At 39.1% G+C, this 19769-nt stretch overlaps 2 protein-coding genes across 5 annotated transcripts in view; one reads left to right on the forward strand and one right to left on the reverse strand.

Annotated features, from left to right (window-relative positions):
• LOC140465875 (uncharacterized) overlaps nucleotides 1-5429 on the reverse strand; it is a 50231-nt gene extending 44802 nt beyond the window's left edge. For all 3 annotated transcript variants that reach the window (XM_072561761.1, XM_072561760.1, XM_072561759.1), the window contains exon 1: nucleotides 5287-5429. The gene's annotated coding sequence lies outside the window, so the exon portion shown is untranslated. The remainder of the gene's footprint in view (nucleotides 1-5286) is intronic.
• Nucleotides 5430-5852: 423 nt separating this feature from the next.
• On the forward strand, nucleotides 5853-19655 carry ccdc43 (coiled-coil domain containing 43). 2 transcript variants are annotated; one of them, XR_011955177.1, is made up of 6 exons: nucleotides 5853-6119; nucleotides 10277-10367; nucleotides 10581-10716; nucleotides 14184-14236; nucleotides 18718-18968; nucleotides 19556-19655. XR_011955177.1 is itself a non-coding variant. In XM_072561765.1 (5 exons), exons 1-5 carry the CDS (start codon nucleotides 5940-5942, stop codon nucleotides 18903-18905), a joined length of 648 nt encoding a protein of 215 aa, XP_072417866.1. In that variant the 5' UTR covers nucleotides 5853-5939; the 3' UTR covers nucleotides 18906-19655. The 2 variants fall into 2 exon arrangements, 1 of the variants encoding a protein (XP_072417866.1); XM_072561765.1 differs by having other exon boundaries at nucleotides 18718-19655.
• Nucleotides 19656-19769: the final 114 nt, after the last annotated feature.

Below are 19769 nucleotides of genomic sequence, written 5' to 3' on the forward strand. Positions count from 1 at the left end.
GGCAATCCCTATTTGGGGCTTTTAACCTGGGCCAATTAGGGAGCACTAGTGGACAGATATAAACAGGAGTTTCACAGTCTCCTGACTCTAGGGACTGGCTCTGAGCTCGCTGGTACTGTGCACATGTAAATAAAGGGTGACTTGGTAATGGGATTCTGACCTGGGATTAGTCAACCTGGGTGAAGCTATAGTGCAGGACTATTTGCATAGCAAATTCAAAAGCTGCATAACAGAGGAACACAGGAGGAATAGACCATTTAGCGCTTTGAGTTTGTTCTGCCAATTAATGAGTTAATGGCTGGTCAAACTCCATATACCTACCTGCCTTTAGCCCATGTCCATTAATACCTTCACTTAAAAAAATCTCAGATTTAAAACTAACAACTGTTCCAAAATCAATTGCTGTTTGTGGATAATTTCACATAGATGTGTGTAGAGGTGCTTCCCGACAACTCTCCTGAACAGTCTCGCTCAAATTCTGAGACTGTACCTGCTAGTTCTTGAATCTCCAACCAGTAAACTGAGGTAAATGATCCCACAACCAACACATATCTGCAGCCCTGCCAGATCGAACTGTGAATTATGGTGGATAATTTAAAAAAAAGGAAGGAGAAACTTCACAAATAACTCCATCCTCACTGCAAAGCCCACAACATTGAGCAAAAGAGAAGCCTGAAAATTTTTCAATACTTTTCAGCCAGGAGTGCTGAGTTAATGATCCATCTTCTGCCTAAGATCCCCAGGGTCACAGATGCCAGTCTTCAGTCAATTCTATTTGATGCATGTGATATCAAGAAAAAGCTGTAGGAACTGAATACTGTAAAGGCTATACACCTTTAATCAAGCTGTTCCAGCAAGGCTACAACACTGAATTTTAAGAAGTAATGTTAAAAAATGTCCACATATCGCCTACTTACAAAAAGCAGGAACAATCTGACTTCGCTAATTACTGACTCGTTAATCTTCTCTTAACCATCACCAGTGTAGAAGTAAGTTTGTTATCAGTGCTTTCAAATGACACTGGTTCAGTAATAACCAGCGCATAGACACTCAGTTTGGGTCTTGCCCAGGCTACTCAAAATTGGTCCAAACGCAGACAAAAGAGATGAGCTTCAGAGCAGAAGTGAGTGGAACCTTTTTAAACCTTTCTTTTTGACCAAATTTTTGGTCATCTGACCTAATATCTCCTTATGTAGCTCAGTGTCACATTATGTTTAGTTAACAGTCCTGTGAAGATCTTTATCACATTTCACTACATTTAACATGCTACACTGTTCAAGTGTGCTTTATTCGCAAGTCTGAAAATCAAGACGACTTTAAACCTGAAGATCTTTTCAAAGTAGACCTGAATGGACTTGTAGACATGCTGAGTTTGGGCCCTTCAAAAAAAAACTTAGTTTCTAGGCCTGTTTGGACCTTGAACATAGAACATAGAACAGTACAGCACAGAACAGGCCCTTCAGCTCACGATGTTGTGCCGACCACTGATCCTCATGTATGCACCCTCAAATTTCTGTGACCATATGCATGTCCTGTAGTCTCTTAAATGTCCCCAATGACCTTGCTAAAAATGACCTTTTGGGGAAAACAATGAACATCTTTCCAAAGGACCCAACCAGACCCATAATGGTAAGTGTATTTGAAAACTGAAAATATCCTTTATCCAAAAACCAGTTGGTCCCAAAGTATTAGATAAAGGACTCCTGAGCTTTACAAATACGTTGTTGTTGCCACTACATAGAAATCTATCCTTTGTGCATGTATCTTTAAATCAATTTATTACTTTTTGAAGTAAAACAATGTTAATTTTGTAACTGCAATATCTTAATATCATTGAGTGACATTGATTCCTGTTAGAGACTCTGTTAGTGGGAGTTGGTTGGTTAGCTGGTTTGTGATGCAGAGTGACACCAACAGTGTGGGTTTAATTCCTACACCAGCTGAGGCATGGTGACCCTCAGGTTAAACCATCTCCAATTTTCTCTCTCTATGCAGCCCTATTGCTCTGGTAAGACTATGGTGACTTTATATTGTTAATATTCACTCAAAAACTGTCATAAGCTACTTGAAAAATACTTACTGGAACCTCAAGGTTGTAATATTGCTTGACAATAGCTACATTTGTTTCTGGGTTGACCAATCTTGGGAAATTTAGTTAATCTAGAGAGTACAGATGGAGGAAAGGTGATCTTAATTTAAAAAAAAAGACCAGATTCTGAAGGAGTTTAACAGGATTGACACAGAAATTGTTATCCCTAGCTACAGAACCTTAAACACAAGGGTATAATCACAGGATAAGGTGACAATCATTTGAGCTGAGATGAGCAGACTTCTTCACTCCAGCATTGTGAATCTTTAAAATTTTCTATCCTCTAGGGTTGTGGATGCTTCATATGTTTTGGTTTGATAGATTTTTGGGCTGTCAGGAAACCAATGGAAGTGGAGTCAAACAAAAGCTCAGTTTTAATTAAACTAAGTGGTAGAGCAGGCTCAATGATTTGTGCAGTCTACTCCTGTTCTTTTTGCTTATATTAACTGTTCATTTTTATCATAAATGAAGTCCACGTTTCTTCAAGTTCTCCTTCCAGTTAAAATGTATGTGTATGAGGGGAAACAGGAACATTTGCTCAAAAGAAAGAAGCAAAAAGCTTTCAAGATGTTCAAACCAACTCATTACTGCAGTGTTCACTTGTTGAGAATGGGTAATTGAAACAAAATGTTTTCAGGGTTTTGACATGAACTGAAACAACTGTAAATAACCACAAGTTCTATAAAAAAGCATGAAAACCAACAACTACTACAGTTGTGAAACCTATTTCAAAAAGACAGACTTTGAACCAATTGTTGTACAGTTGATAACATTTTTGTGATAAAAATATTTTGCCCTATTCAAAAAATCAGGAAACTTGGGATCTTGAAATAGTAATTGATAATTCTGGAAAGCTGGTCAAACAGTATCTGGAAGGGAAAAGATATTGAACATTCAGTGAAGTAAAACATTAACATTTGCTGTTAACCGTGTCTCCTATAATCTGCTCTAGCCCTTTGAGAATTCTCTGCGCCTCTAATTTAGATTCTAGAACATTCCAGTTTTAATCATTCCAACACTGGTGGCCATGCTGCCAAGATCTTAAGCTCTGAAGTTATCACTCTACCATTTTTTTGCTCCTTAACGATAGTCCCTGAAACATACAGATGAAGTTTAACATGAATAAACGTGAGGTTAGTCACTTTTATCATAAATACAGGAAGGTCGATTACCTGAATGGTGATAGATGGAGAAAGGGGAAGGTGCAATGGAACTGAGCGTCATGTACATCCCACTCACTGAAAGGGAGAACTGCACAAGGGGCATTTTTAAGATGTGCAAATAATGTTTTTGAATTAATGAAATTAAATTTCAAGTTTCAAAATCTTTGAACTTGTGTTTATGTAAACAGTTGGATTTATTTATTTTTAATTTAATTTATTGTGAAATAAGTTTACTTTATTGTTAAAACCAAATCTGCAACATTGTTCAACAGAAGCAAAACAAACTGATCTATCAAGCCAGATTTCAGTCTGTGATCTAATTTGTCCAATAACATCATCAGCTGGGATCATAACAGTTGTTTGATGTCTAGGGTAAACTCTACTGTTTATGTTCTTTGTTAGCAAATAACTTCAAAATATGCTTAACATAAAGCTTATGAAAGAGATGTTTCTCAATTTTGAAACAACTTCAAATATTTCCGAGGATTTTCATGCATTTCTCTTTTGAATAATAAAATCAACAGTATACTAATAGATTTTGTTCATCGAAATTTGGATATTCAAAAGATGCATTTGAAAAATATATTTCTTCATGTGTTGGCCAGTTGATTTCAAGTTCTAGCATTAGTGAGTGACAATTAAATAACGTAGTTGTACCTGTGTAACTTGAATACCGATGCACGGCAAAATAACGTTTGAGTTGGATCCTAAACCAACTCTGAAAACAAAAGCAGAGGTAGCAGTTTCATGCAACGGAGAAGTAAAATTCCAAAGTGAACAGCCAGTTTGTCACTGGTTTAAAACGTGGCAAGGATGGTAACCATCTTTTGGATTCAATTGTGAACTGGGGGATCTATAATAACAATGATAGTCAGATAGAAAGTCCACAAGGATAATACTAGGTATGGAGGGCACTGCCTTATGACTAGATTGGGTTTGTTGGAATATAGAACAATGAGAGGCAACCTGATTAAAATATGCAAGAATCTTAAGAGACTTGACAGGGTAGACACAGAAACGTTGATGAGACAGATTCGACTGAATTTAACTACAGCCATTTCATGGAAATGCCTGAAGTAGTTTACTTGAAGTTGTAGCTTCTACACCTTTCAAGCGCGGTCTTACAGTACACCACATATAATCAACATACACAGGCATACATCTTATACATTTCTCTATTCATACTGGGAAAAAACTTGTTATTTTCATAATAACAATTTTCATGCACCAGCTCAGGTAGTGGCAATTTAATCTCTAAATCAGAAATCTTTAAGTTCAAGTGCTAGACTTGGAATGGATCACAAAAATTAAGGCAGATATTCCAGTGCAGTACTGAGGGCATAAAACACTGTCAGAGATAGTTATTACAATATTTGAATGATACATGAGATTGAAGTAAATCTGCTCCCTCGGGTAGATGGGAAAGATATGAGGTCATTATATCAAATTGGGTGCTGCACTTCCAAATTATAACATGACTGTGCTTTAAAAGTACTCCGTTGGCTCCTGAAGTCTTGGGGGTGGAGTGGGCGGAAGGTGGTGCTCGTGGTCGTGAAAGGTGCTATATAAACGTAAGTTTTGTTGACAGTCAATCTACACGTCTAAATGGATATTAACACCAATATAATGGGAAAAATTCACGCGTGAGAACGAAAGTTGCTGTAAAGTTCCCTCAGAAATACAAATATTGACAGATTACACTGACTGGATGGAACCCAAATAAATAACCGATTATTATACAGGGCCTGACATGTTGTCTCTGAACCAAACAACAAACAACTTTTACCCAAACAAAGAGCTGCCCGTTCCTCCCACCGAATGGGGTTTAATCCACGATTTGGCCTCTGTCTAATAGCCCGAGACTGTCTCCAGAGTCAAACAGGGCCCCAGACCGTGCGGACGGAGGGTTTCAAACTGAGGTAAAAACAATGACTGCAGATTCTGGATTAGCAATCAGCAGCCGGCCGATCCCGGGGGGTAGGGTCACCGTCACCAGGACAAAGCTCTTTTATTCCTGACTGGGTAAAGTTATACCTTTCCAGCCGCTTCCGACCAGCCTCAGGATTTCAAACTCGTTCCACCTTTACCGCCAACAGCCGCAGAGACGGCGGCCGCTCGTGCGCAGGGGAGAGGGGGAGGAGCGGAGCGGAACAAGTGGGGGATGGGCGGGAACCGTATGGGGTGGGGGAGGGGGAGGGGTCTGTTAATTTGGGCGTCACTCCACGGCTGTACTGGGGGCCGGGCTCGGATGGGCGGAGACTGGTCTTGTATTTACATAAAGGGGCGGGGCGGTTGGTAAATAAGGGGATAAGAGTGGGAGGGAAAGGGAGTCCGCGTGCAATCTTTGGGGGCCTCCCCATGTGGTGAAGGGGGCGGGGTCAGTTGTGAAGGGGCGGGGTCAGTTGTGAAGGGGCGGGGTCAGTTGTGAAGGGGCGGGGTCAGTTGTGAACGGGCAGTGCCAGTTGTGAAGGGGCGGGAGAGTGGTGAAGGGGCCGAGTCAATATCTGGTAGAGACGGCATCAGCTAGCGAAGGGGTGGGGCCTATTGCGGTAGAGGCGGGGCCGGCGGCGAAGGGGCGGGGTCAGTAGTTCTGACGTCTTCTGCGGGAAAGAGGTGTCTGCAATGTTAGGCAGGCACCGCCGTGGGCATCTGATGTTCTGTTAGGACCCCCTCTCCTCCTCCACAAGATGGCGGCGCCCAGGGGAGAGGCAGCGGTGGCACCGTTTGGAGTATGGCTCAGTCAACGGCTGGAGGAGCTGGAAATAGATGAGGATGTTTACGGCTCGTACATCAACGGAATTTTGCGAGAGGAAGAAAACGAAGAAGAGAAGTCTGAAGCTCTTCAAGCCATATTATCCGCTTTTATGGTGAGTGCAGTCCTGAAACATGGCTGTGTGGGCTTGGTCGGAGTCTTTCCCCGCCTTCACTATCTGTTAAGTGTACTTTCTGCAGTTTATTTAAAAAAAACGCATCGCTCCAGTGTTAACATTGGGAAACGTACTTATCTGTTTCGAGTGCTGATGTTGCAATAATTTGAAATGTTTGTTGTTATTTGATACACTGGCTAATTCTGTTCCACCGAGCGGTATATTTAGCCATCTCCCCTCACGTAGCTGCCAACCATGTTTATATGAAAATAGAAAGACGAAACATTCCACCAGGTCGCTACTGAATCTGAGACACACTTACCCTGAGCCGTTCCCAATATTACGCACTTATGCGCTGCATTTGTTCTGAAAACCTTTCATTTAAGGGAGAGAAGTTACACTGCTTTTCTAGCATTTTAAAAAAATTTTCATTTGGATATGAGAGTCGTTTCTCGCAATGCTCAAATAATTGATTTAATTCTCACGGCTTTCTCCAGAATTTATTTTTGGAGTTTTATTCTCTTAAACTATTTATGATTCAAATTAACTAACTGTGGACGGATTCCGAAAATGATCAGGTTTGCAGACTAGATTTTTAAAAAACAGGTAGGGAGTATGCAAGTATGGCCCAGTGACTGAAACATTGTGTGATTTATGGGTCATTCATTTTTATACAGCATAGATAAATCAAGGTTATAGTCATTCAGCACGGAAACATGCCCTTCTGTCCAACTCGTCATGGTGACCAGGTTTCCTAAAATGAACTAGTCCCGTTTGCCTGTTTAGCCTGCATCCCGCTATATCTTTCCTATCTATGTACTTGTCCAATAATACTATTGTCCAGGAATAGTATGTACAGATAAACAACTGCTGTCCACTTGGACAACATGTTACTGGGGAGTGCCTGCATTTTGATCCAAGGCAATGAAAGTAGTGCAGTACAACTCTATATAGAGATAGTATTTGGCTGAGGGAATGTGTCAATGATGGTGTTCTGTTGTGTCTGCTGCATACGGTGGTAGAAGTTGCAGATTTGAAAGCTGAGAAGGAATTTTGTGGAGTTGCTAAATAGCATATTTATGCACATCAGCATTGGAGGTTGCACTGCATTGAAATGCAATAAAATGCTTGTCCTAGATGGTGCTGAGGTTCTCAAAAGTTTTTAGAATTGAACTCATCCAGGAGACTGTTCTATCTCACTCCAGCTTTTATTCTCTGTAGCATTCCTGGGCTCAGTATCAAATTCCTTACTGTGAAATTATGCGACTATCATGGTAAATGCAGTCTTCAAAAATAGTCACATTGAACTCCAGCCTTAAAAGAGACAGACATACAAGGGTAGTCATAGAAACGGGCCTTTTGGATCACCATATTTATGCTGACCAACAAAAACCAAGCTACTAGAATTGCATTTTCCCTGCATTTGATCCATAGCCTACTTGCTCATCCAGATGATTCTTAAATGTGAGAGGACCAGTCTCATCCACCCTCTCAGGCAGCGTGTTTTTTTATTTCTACCACCCTCTGGGTTGAATCGTTTTCTTGGATCTCATCTGAACCACTTATTCCCCACCTTAAACTTATGCCCTCAGGTCTTAGAAGTATCTGCCATGGGGAAAAGGTTCTCATGATCTACCTTATCTATACCTCTCAATTTTGTGTGCCTCAGTCAGACTCCTTCCTCGGCTTCGCTGCTTCAACAGAAAACAAACCAAGACTTTTTGAGTCTTCCTCCTCACTAAGATTTTTCATTGAGAGAATTGGTGGTTATGAATAAGTATTGATTTTTCGGTGACATCCTTGTCACAAATTCTGTGACATAAGAACTACAACAGGACCACATGCATATGACATAACATGTTGATCCAGATCTGGCTATTTTAGATTAGATTAGATTACTTAGTGTGGAAACAGGCCCTTCAGCCCCACAATTCCACACAGCCCTGCCGAAGCACAACCCACCCATACCCCTACATTTACCCCTTACCTAACACTACGGGCAATTTAGCATGGCCAATTCACCTGACCTGCACATCTTTGGACTGTGGGAGGAAACCGGAGCACCTGGAGGAAACCCACGCAGACACGGGGAGAATGTGCAAACTCCACACAGTCAGTCGCCTGAGGTGGGAATTGAACCCGGGTCTCTGGCGCTGTGAGGCTGCAGTGCTAACCACTGTGCCACCGTGCTGCCCATTTTCATGGCAGCAAATTTCATACTAAACAACACTCATTACTTTTTTAGTTTCTCCCCACTGTTCATGCCCCCTGTAATCTGAGCTCAGTCATGTGACCACTTACTGCTTACACAACACCATTTTCAGGATGCTCCAGACCAGTAACTTCTCTTCTTGGGCCCATGTTAGATCATTTTGTAAATTATTTCCCCATCTCATGTTGTGTCCACTTCCTCTTCCAAATGACCGATAACAACACTCCACTGAAAACATCACTGCTTTTGCAATCTGTTATTTCTGGTATGGGTGAAGGTCAGAATGTTGATTGAAAATGGTCGTGGCTGGGAACTCGTGTGACTTGCTACCTAGTCTCAGTTCAGGTCTTTTCTTTATTTGCGCATGTGTTCTGTGCTAGACCAAAATTCATTGCCTATCCTTAATTGCCCTAGAGTGTCGCATGATGAGCTGCCTTCTCAAATCATTGCAGTATTTGGGCGTACACTGACATTAAGAAAGTTCCAGGATTTTGGGGTGGAGATAGTAAAAGGACAGCAATTACAGTTGCAAATTGTAATGGTATGTGGTTTGGAAAGGAATGTGTAGGTGGTGGTGTTCCCAGGCACCTGCTGCCTTTTATCCTTCTAGGTGGTAGTGGTCACAGCTCTGGAAGTGCTGCCAAAGGAACCTTGGCCAGTTATTGCAGTGTGTCTTGCAGATGGTACAAACTGTTGACACTGAACATCACCGGTGAAAGGAGTGAATGCTAAAGGTGATGGCTGGGTGGAGTGTCAGTTATGCTGGCTTCTTTAGCATGCATTCTGTCAAGCTACTGGAGCGTTGTTAGAGCTGCATTTAGCCAGGCAAATGGAGACTATTTCATTACACTTATTTTTTGCCTTCTTGATGGTGGGCTTTTGGAGGTCAATTACCAACCCTAAAACTTCCAGCCACAGTTTTTGTATAGCTACACTCTTCCTGTTTCTAGTCAATGGCAACTAATAGTTGGGGACTCAGTGATGGTAATGCCTTTGAGCATCAAGGGAAAATGGTTGGATTAGATGAGATGTTATTTGCTACTTATCTGCCTAAGGCTGGATGTCCAGGTGTGGTTGAATATGATAAACTTTCTGTGGAATTGCAAATTGAAATGAATACTAAAATTATCAGTGCCAGGTTCCAGTATGCTGATCCTTGTATAGTAACAACATCATGAATGAAGAATCTTGCGCTATGCCAAAATACACTAAGAATGTGAGAAATGTCTGTTCTAGTGTGCTGAAGCTGAATAATAACTTTGATGTTAAAGGTGGTCATGGTTACTTCATCCTGCAGTTGAACTTTTGTTGTCCTTGTTTTGAACCTTATGGTCTGAATAAAACCCAAACTGCTTTGGTGAACAGTTCATCAGCACTGCTTGATGGAATTAATGATGACTTTACTGATGATTGGAGACATGGTGGTGCAGTGGTTAGCACTGCTGCCTCACAGTGCCAGGGACCCAAGTTCAATCACAGCCTCTGGCAATTGTCTATGTGGAGTTTGCACATTCTTCCCGTTGATTTCCTCCGGGTGCTCTGATTTCCTCCCATGATCCAAAGATGTGCAGGTTAGATGAATTGACAATGCTAAATTGCCCAAAGTGTTCAGGGATGTTTGGGTTAGATGCATTAGTCATGGGTAAATGTCAAGTATAAGGATGGGGGAGTGGGTCTTGATGCGTGGCTCTTCGCAGGGTCGATGTGGACTTGTTGGGCCAAAGGGCCTGTTTCCATACTGTAGGGATCCTGTGAAATATTATGGTAATTTTTTTTTAGGTTGAATTTGCCCTTTTTTTTGTGTGTGTACAGAACACCTTCACAAAAGGCCAAACCAGTTTTGATCCATGCACATGACTATGTTTGTTAATCTTGAATCCATTGCTAATTTTTCCTCGGATATAAGCGCACACATCTGAAATCCTACTCTTGTTATTACTTTCAGGATGAAGATTCATTGGCAGTAATTTGCAAAGATATAATTCAGAAATGGTCTGAAACCACAAACAGTATCTCACAAGAAAAAAATGTTGAAGGTAAAGATCAGGATAATCTCAGATGTCCAGTAATTGCTGTAGTTTTGCATATTTTAAATGCATAAAGTCAATTAATTGGGTGAGTATGTTGTATTTATAAATGTTAGATATTACTATGAACATAATTTGAGAAGGAAAAATCTTTGCTTCTGTTGGTGTTTAAATTATACAGGTTTAATATCTAATTGGAGTTCTTCTGTTCATCTTTTTAAGATGAAGTACACGCCATCGCAAGTATGATTGAGAAACAGGCTCAGATTGTTGTGAAACAAAAAGACACTTCAGAAGAGGAGAAATCGAGGAAAGCTGCAGTTCTTGCACAGTATGCAAATATAACTGATGAGGAAGAATATCCTTTCTGGTACTGACTTTTGGGAAGAAGAATTAAGATTTATTCAGTGGAATTATTTTCCTGACATTGACTTGAAAGACTAGGCTTTCTCTTTTTCCATCCTTCCTCTCCAGTAAAAGAACATAATCAGTGAATATTTTTAGTGGGTACAAATTTAATTGAACAGTTCAATGATTTTTGTAAAAAAAAAGCAAAGTCTTTTGAAAGACATTGGATGGATGAAAGAAAGAAAATGAATGAAGGTAATGTTAGTAAAACATTTTGCAGGTTGTAATATTATTGCAGTGCTCAATCTTTCCTATGTATTAATGTCTTTAATATGAATGAAGAAAGTGCTAATGATCAAAACTGGGTCAAAGGTATAATGTTTTGTATTGTTTAAAAAGTAGACATGATGAAATTCAATCTCTTTCTATTTCTGGCTCATCTGTGTCTTTTCACCTGCCAGTGAATACCACTTTTCTGGCATTAATGTATTGTAATTTATTGCAAATTGGCAGGTGCTTTGAACTGTGCAAATAATCTACTGATTACAAAGCATTTTTGGATGTCTTGGGGATGCAAAGTCACAACCTCAGGATTCACATTTACACAGGCACCAGCTCTGCTTATCTCAAACCCTCCACTGCCTCTGTGTTTCTTCTACAATTGGATGAACACATTTGTTGCAACTAAGTATTGGGAGGACTGAAGAGGGTTTCTGGTTCTCTCCACAATGTTTGTTCCTTAGCTACCACTGCTTTCGCTTCCTTAACACTCCAAAGACTGAATTGCCTGGCTGGCCTCTTGGCATATATCCTCTGCAGACCTGAGCTCATCCAAAACTCCGATACCTGTATTCTACTGTCAGGTATGGGATAACTGGAAAAGGAGTGATTTGGTGAGGGAATTCCAGAGTTTGTTAAATGGGAAATTAATAAATCCAGGCATTGTACAACAGTTAAAATCTGGAATGTTATGTGACCAGAATTATAGCTGAGCCCTCTTCTGATTTATGGAGTTAGAGGAGATTAGAATTAAGTAGTGCTGAAGCCATGGAGGGATTGAGAATCTTTAAAAGGAGGCATTGCTTGAGTGGGAGATATTATCAGTTTGTGAGCACTTGGATGATAGTTAAATGGGATTTAGTGTGAGTGTATTGGATGGCCTCAAATTTATGCAAGGTAGAAAATACTTAAGATTAAAGGCATTATGAATGATGGTCTAGTAACAGATGAACTAAGAGGCAACAATGCAAAAATGGAAATAAATGGTCTAGGTTTTGACATGGGTGAGTGGTGAGAAGCTTATCACTGAATCAAATATGGCACTGGGGTTGGGAGCAGTTTAGTTCAGCCTCATTGCCAGCAAGAGAAATAAAATTTGGAACTTTTAGGGTCTGGAGATAATAGTTTATCTCCCTAGTGTTTAACTGGAGAAAATCTATGCTCACTACTAGATTTTGGATAAACAATCAGATCATTTAGCAACAGTGGAAGAATTGAAAGAGGTAGTGATGGGACTGAATTGGTTATTATCAATGTGGATTTAAAAACCTCCATTTTGCTTCCCAGATCAATTGTAGAGAGGGTCCTGAATCAATTGCTGAAAAAGTAATGTGGGAAAACGGCATGAGGAAACTATTTATTTTTCCCCTTTTGGAGGGAAGCACCCGTCTGTTCAGTGATGAAGAGGCTGAGATAATATAACTCCAAGCCATACAATATGGTAGAATGAATCTGGTCCTCTTCCTCTGAATTCACTTAGTCAAGTGTTATTTTGGGGACTTTGCCTTTTCTTTGTAAAATCTGGACTGAAAATATGTATTTGTCTCATACCTTTAGTCAGTGGAAGGCATACAGTCAGACATGAGTGTCCTTCACTTTTTTACTGAATGGACATTTCTTAAAATCCCTCCCATTTACGCTGTGTCAACCATTGTAGGATTTTAACTATTAACAGTTAGAGTGAACAATCTTGTCCATATAACTTCAAAATAATTTGCTTTTCTTTGGATTCTTATCAATTGATGCTATTAATATTTGTCTGACATGCTGAGGTTTTGTAATGATGTCCTGATTAAATTCATTGCAGAATCACAGACTTCCCAAAACAAAACCTTATGCTCTATGTTAAGCTTAATTTGTGTCTTTTTCTTAAAAATTTAGTCGAGTGTGAACAAGTCATGAGACTAAATCAGTGTTTAGAAAGTAAATACCATCTATTTCTAGTGGAATTTGCCTTTCTCTTTACTATCCACAAACTTATTGCAAACCTAAAGTAAGTAGTGCTTCAACTTTAGTAAATTTCACAACTTAAATGAATTAAAGTAACATTTTACCTGTTCCATATAAAGTGAGAGAATTGCTACTGCACAGTAAAAGAATCAATGACCAACACATTGATCACAAGGTAGTCATGTAATCTGTATCATTTGTTTTGATTTGCCATTATCTTTATCCTCATCCACAGAATTTGCATTTTGAGAACTGTGCCTCATCACTTTGGGCCTTTCAAAACCTGATACTTCCAGTCTCACTGTCATTTATAACTGTTCCTTGGGCATTCTGAGGATGAAATCACAAATTATTGTTCTAATTTTAACACCTTTAATGGTTCGATCTGCTAAAGGTGGTTTCATCTTTGTTCTGTATGTCTTTCATCCTCCCATTGAACTGATGCCTGCATTTAGTATCTGGATTTTTTTTTAAACCTGAGTCATTGAGTCCTCCATTTAATTGAAGATGTTAATCTGTCTGTTCAGATGGTTATTCTTCACGTCCCAGTATTTCTTCTGCCACCTTATGCCATATTATGGGTACACGTAGTTCTCCTGTAACATGATGGTTGTGTTCTTGTGCAATCCCGCATTATAGAAAAATTGCTTTAAAAATGGCGCTTAAAGTGTTGCTGATGGAATCGCAACACATGTTTTAAACAGTTGCCTTTAGAAACTGTGTCCTCAATTCATCAATCGTGTAATAGCTAATTTGTGTTAACGAAACGTGGATTATAGCATAACGGCCTGTACATTTGTGTGTCTTACTTCCATTTGGAATTTGTTTGATACTGACCAAACTAATGTTTGTTTATGAAATGTTTTATTAAACTACTTTTGTTTTTAACCTTTTTCCCAGAGGTGAAGGGATTGCAGGTTAATTCAGTTAGCCTCTTTGCCTGGCCTATTTGTTTTCCTGTTTGCAGTACTTCTCCAAGTTACTTTGGGAATTAATAAATGAGGTTGCATAATGCTACTGTCAGTTCATTCCTGTTGTTTTTGTGAGCAATGGAGGAGGAAAATTAATTCTACATATTTTGGAAAGGTGGATATTAAATGAAATTGGCTAAATTCAGTTTGGTTATAGGTCATATATATATTTAAAAAAAAAGCAGTGTGATCAAATTAAAAGTCCTCCAATGCTAATCATTTGTTGATGTTATTTGTTGCTTATAGTGTAAACTTTTAGTTTCTTTAACTTGAGCACTGAAGATGAAGAATCCCATGGAACAAGTGGAGCATTTAACTTTGAAGACAAATGTATCCTTTTTCTGATGCATTTATCTTGATCATCTGTTAACAGCTTAAGTTAATTTAATCATATTCTTAATTTGCAAAGAAGTTGTGACTATCATTCAAAACTATGCAATATCTTGATCTACTTAAAATTAATTGTGCAAACTATTGAAGGTTATTGTGGGGCAACAATTTTAATCTCTTTATTTAAGAAGCCATTTGTAATTGTCGTATAAAGTTTATCTGTAGTGTTCGGTTGCATGGAAAAGCTGCTGGTACTTCACAGCTTTAGGGTGACACGGTAGCTCAGTGGTTAGCACTGCTGCCTCACACCTCCAGAGACCCCGGTTTGATTGTAGCCTCGGGTGACTGTCTGTCTGTGTGGAATTTACACATTCTCCCCTTGTCTGTGTGGGTTTCTACTGGTTGCTCCGGTTTCCTCCCACTGGCCAAAGATGTGCAGGTTAGGTCGATTGCATACTATGGTCAATTTAGCGTGGCCGGACTGGATGGATTAGCCATGGGGAATGCAGGGTTATAAGGCTAGGGGGTGAGTCTGGACGGGATGTTCTTTGGAGGGTCAATGTGGACTCGATGGGTCGAATGGTCTGCTTTCACACTGTAGGGATTCTAGGTTTTACAGTTTATCAGATGAGTTCTTCAGCATTCTGACCTCAATACCCACCAGTAACTATGATCAATCAAATGTCCTAAAGCTTTGGTTATTTTTCTCGTTGCTTTGATAGATCAGTTGCAATAGTAATAGTTTGTAATTAGATTTGACTCTAATTAAAATAGTTATTTAAAAACAATTGCTTGGGATAAAGATCTTTATCTCATTTGCAGTTTTAAGAGTCAAATCTGCACATTTAATATGCAGAATCTTGAATATAATGTTTTTTGTAAACCAATAACTATTTTTAAAAAAAAGCTCCTCTAGTCATTGTATGCTAATTTCTACATTGAACTGCTGTAGACAATAGAATATACTACATGGTATATTTAATAGACCAGCAAGCAATGGGAGAGATCGGTTGCTGAGAGGTGAAGGAGTGATTATATTGGGGGACTTTATCTCCGTGTGGAAGGGGCATTCAGAGTGGAGTGGGGGAACAAATTTCTGATGCATAAATAGAAGATGTACTTGAGTACATTTCCTGCCAGAGGACAAAAGGAATTGTGGGATGTGAGAAAAGAGCTTTTCAAAAGAGCTGGTACACGTTTAATGGCTAAGTAACCTCTTCCTATAGTGTTATTGAAATACCTTCTCCACATGTACAAGGTTTTATACATTGTATGATAGATTTCTCATTTTTTTCAAACATGTTCAAATTATTAATGTGGATCTTTTTAACTAAATATGAGATTTGCAAGTAAGTTTCTGGAACTGGCACTTGCCCACCTTTCTATCATTTTTCCTGAGACATCGCTTATGGAAGGTCTGCTTTGAGCTTATGTGGTCATGCCAGAGATGTAGCCTGTTCAACTTTCTGAGCCCAGCCCCATAGAAAACCGTGTTTGTAATGCTGTCTGGCTATTACACTTAGACGGTGGATATTGTAGGTAGTTTGAGCTCTGTGTGCCTGTCATTGTCTTGTATTCCTTAACATGAATTACCATTCATTAGTAACTAACAGACTCCATTTACCTGAATTTCAAACAAGTTTAATTAACAGATAAATTGGTCAGTTGGAGCTGCAGAGTCTAATAAACCAACATTGTTTTGCTTCCAACATCTTATATCCTTCCTGAAATAAGATGAATACAGCACACTGTATTCCAGATGTGGTAATATACCATCTCAGTTTGTCTTTTTTTTAAGAAGATTTAATAGTATTGAGTACAGGAGTTGGGAAGTTGTTATGGCTGTAAAGGACATTGGTTAGGCCAATTGTTTGTTGGAATATTGCGTGCAATTCTGGTCTCCTTCCTATCCTCTGTATGGTGAATAAATCTTCTGTTACTTTGGACAGGGGATTGATGGAATCTTGAGGGTGTTTCTTTACGCTGTTGTGATTGATGACTCTGGTATGTCTCCCACATCCTCACTGTCCTATCATTAGCATTGTTAATCTCTGGCCACTCTGTAATGTCCTGTGACAGGTATCCTTTCCTGTGTGACCACTTGTCACTTTTCAACTCAAGTGTGGATGTTGTCCAAGTCTGCTGCATTTAGATATGGGACTATATCTCCTAGATATAGCCAGGACAGTGTGTCTTGCCAAAGAGTTTTGTATATAAAAGTCTTTCTCTTGAGATATCAAGTTCATACCTGGATGAAGAAAAGCTTTTGAGAGCGTGCAGCACTTCATGTATCATCCAAGGCCATCCTTTTGTGATAACTTTCCATTGTGCTTTCACTTGTAGATCACTAGCTGTAGCTTTCTGCAGCTGATTGCATTTGTGCGAAATTCATCAAACCGATCTTGGACACCTCTTCCACCTCATCATTCATGTTGAGGTTTGGTAATCTACTCTGCATGTGAGAGAACTATTTTAGTAGCAGTACTTACTGTTGCCTGTATCAGTAGTTTGTGCCAAATTGTTTCCAATGGCTTTTTTGGTGAATTGCTCAAACGGGTATGTTTGGAATCTTGTGACACTAAATACAAGAACAAATACTTAGCATTCTATTGGATTAATTGAATGTGCTTCCAGTTGACTTGGTCCTCATGAAGCAGGCTTGAAGTATTGACTGTGCAACCCATCCCATTGACTTGTCACCTTTACATTACAACAACCATTGACATTTTCTTATTGACATGTTCAGAGATATTATTACAGACCTCTGGGGCAGGTGAGTCTTGAATCTGGATCTCCTGATCTGGGGACACTACAACTGTGCCACAAGAGCACTGCTACAGCTGCCATATCAAAGATTACACCTAACAGCTGAGGGAAAAGAATTAAGGATTAATGTGTATTCTTCACATTTGGAAAATGGGTCATGCCAAAATGGGTGTTGCTTTGTACCAAGTCACTCTGCATTTTTCTTCAAGCCCACTGGAAATTATATTTACATTTTCGTAGGCTTTATTTGGTTGATGACTGTGATGCTTCTCAATCATATGAACTGCTGCTGTTTGAAGAGATGGGAAGTCCTTTCATTATTTTCCTCAAAACAGTCTTCGTGCTTATTCTTGCTGTATGCCAGGATGTCATCTTGACTGTTGGAAGACGTTATTACAAAGTTTCAACTGTTGAATGGGGCCAAGTTTACAGAAAACTTTAAGGCAATAATTGTGTTCTTAAGTTTGACAACTGATCAAGGCATGCCTTGCAAGTTGATTTAGATGCAAACACAAAATGTTTGAGAAACTCAGCAAGTCCAGCAGCATTGGAGAGAGAAACACAATAAATGTTTCAAGTCTGATATGATGACTCTTTAGAATCATAACCTAATTTAACATGAAGTTGGCAAGGAAAAATCAAATAGACCTCACCTGTTTTCAAGCAGTTGTAATGCTATATCTTGAATTTATTTTATCAGATGAGCTTCCAACTGTTAGGGCACCAGGATCCCACTGCCCCTTCCCCAAATTCTTGGTAACCTCCAATGTGAGGCTGTTTTGTTGTTAGTATGCTAGTTCTGGTGTTTTGGAACCCATGATGTTTTGCACATGCTATGCCAATTCTGTATATACATCTGAAAAGTATTTTATAATTCTTTGCTGGCAGGCCCAGCATTATTGCATATTCCTAACTGCCCTTAAGGTGGTGAGCTGCTTCCTTGAACCACTGCAGTACATTTTGTGTAGCCCCCAGTGTTATTTTGGGAGGGAGTGCCAGGACTTTGACCAATCAGCAGTTGAGGAATGGCAATATACTTCCAATTTCGGATAGCGAAAGACTTTGAGTGGAATTTGCAGGTGGTGCTTCTATTCTCATGTATCTGCTGCCCATGCCTCTTTAGATTGTCGTGGTCGTAGGTTGGAAAGTACTGTCTTAAGAGCCTTAGTGAATTTCGGCAGTACATTTAGTAGACAACACCACTGCTGCTACTGTGCATTGCTAAGCAAGTTCTGCGAGAAAGCACTGTTGATTTACTGATGTTGCACTGTCTCATCTGTTTACGAATTTAACTAAAAATGAGGTGTTTCGATAGGATTACTATCTTTTTGCTATGGGCAAATTGGATGTTCCTTGGTCATTCATCATGATTTTTAGGCAACCTGACATCAGGTAGGCAGGAAACCTCAAATGCAAACAGAAAAGTGAAAATTAGACTTGCTGTTTGGGTTTGATCAGGAAAGTGGCTTTAATAGAGTAGGCTAAGTTGAGTGTGTATCCTCAATATATTTATAATAAGGACATCTTCCACTGAAATGGGGCCAAGTTCTGCTTCTTTGACTTCACCACCATAGGCTGTATTTTTATTTTCTTTCAGTTCTGCTATTTCAAAATAATCTGTAAAGGAGGTAGTAAATTAAACAAAAATCATGAAGAAAAATTATTAGTACCCTTGTAACAATGCTATTTGGTATAATTCCTTAATTTGATACTAGCTCTTTTCAAAAACACAAATGTTGAATCAGTTCTTGTTGCAAAAAAAGCAGAGAGAGAGAAGGCTCGGGAAGATGCACAAAAAAAGAAGGAGCAAGATAAACTACAGCGAGAGAAAGATAAACTTGCCAAACAGGAAAGAAAAGAAAAGGAGAAGAAGAGAACACAGAAAGGAGAACGAAAGCGATAGATTATTTGAAAGATATTAGACTGGAGTGTGCAGCTGTTCAGAGCTACAAGTTTACATCCACAGGTAATATGAACTGTGAAACACCAATGACTTTTTGGGGGGGGTGGAAAATTTTTCTTCACAAAATGCCAAACTTTTGTGAAATATTGTGTCAATATTGAAAAGTCAAGGTCATAGTTTTTTTAAAAAAAACTCTTGGATAGGTTACTAGTATCATGAATTGTTTAACGAGATATTTGAAACTTTGAATGTGTTTCAGTTGGTATCTAACACTGTTAAGTGAAAATAACCCACACAGAAGAAATTAGTTGAAACACACTACAGCAGAGCCCCTTCAGTGAAGGAAAACATTTGTTAGTTTGATGAAATGTACCTAAAAATTGACCTAATTGACTTTTTCTCAATGTATTTTTATAGCTAGCTTCTGGATAGCTTTAACAATTCTTGACTGAAATTAGAACATTACTTCCATCGTGGCAGTACCTGAGAGAGAGAAAAAGAGGTTGAGGTTTCAGGTCTGTTAGAGATAACTCTTTTCCTCTCTCCACAGATGCTGCCACACAAGCTGAGTGTTAACTATCTGTTTTATTTCAGATTTCCAGCATCAATGGCATTTTGTTTTTGTATCACTTTTACTTTTTGTCTTTTAGAAATGATGTACTTTCTACCACTGAAACAGAAAACATCTACTGAACTTATTTGAACTATCGTTTTGCTTTTTGGAAAATAAAATATTTTTCATTGTAGGCATATCATTTTATTCATAATAAAAGTAAATTTACCATCTTGTAAATATGAAACTTGTTACTCAAATGAAGATTTAATTTATATCTAAGTATAACATATTAAAAGGAGGAGGGTTAG

The sequence above is a fragment of the Chiloscyllium punctatum genome, chromosome 42 (genome assembly GCF_047496795.1).
Source record: "Chiloscyllium punctatum isolate Juve2018m chromosome 42, sChiPun1.3, whole genome shotgun sequence".
NCBI classification, from domain to species: domain Eukaryota; kingdom Metazoa; phylum Chordata; class Chondrichthyes; order Orectolobiformes; family Hemiscylliidae; genus Chiloscyllium; species Chiloscyllium punctatum.

Coding starts and splice junctions, on each gene's coding strand:
- ccdc43 (XM_072561765.1), top strand. CDS start 5,940: ATGGCGGCGCCCAGGGGAGAGGCAGCGGTGGCACCGTTTGGAGTATGG. Junction 10,368..10,580: donor ACAAGAAAAAAATGTTGAAG/GTAAAGATCAGG, acceptor CATCTTTTTAAG/ATGAAGTACACGCCATCGCA. Junction 14,237..18,717: donor ATTTAACTTTGAAGACAAAT/GTATCCTTTTTC, acceptor ATTTGATACTAG/CTCTTTTCAAAAACACAAAT.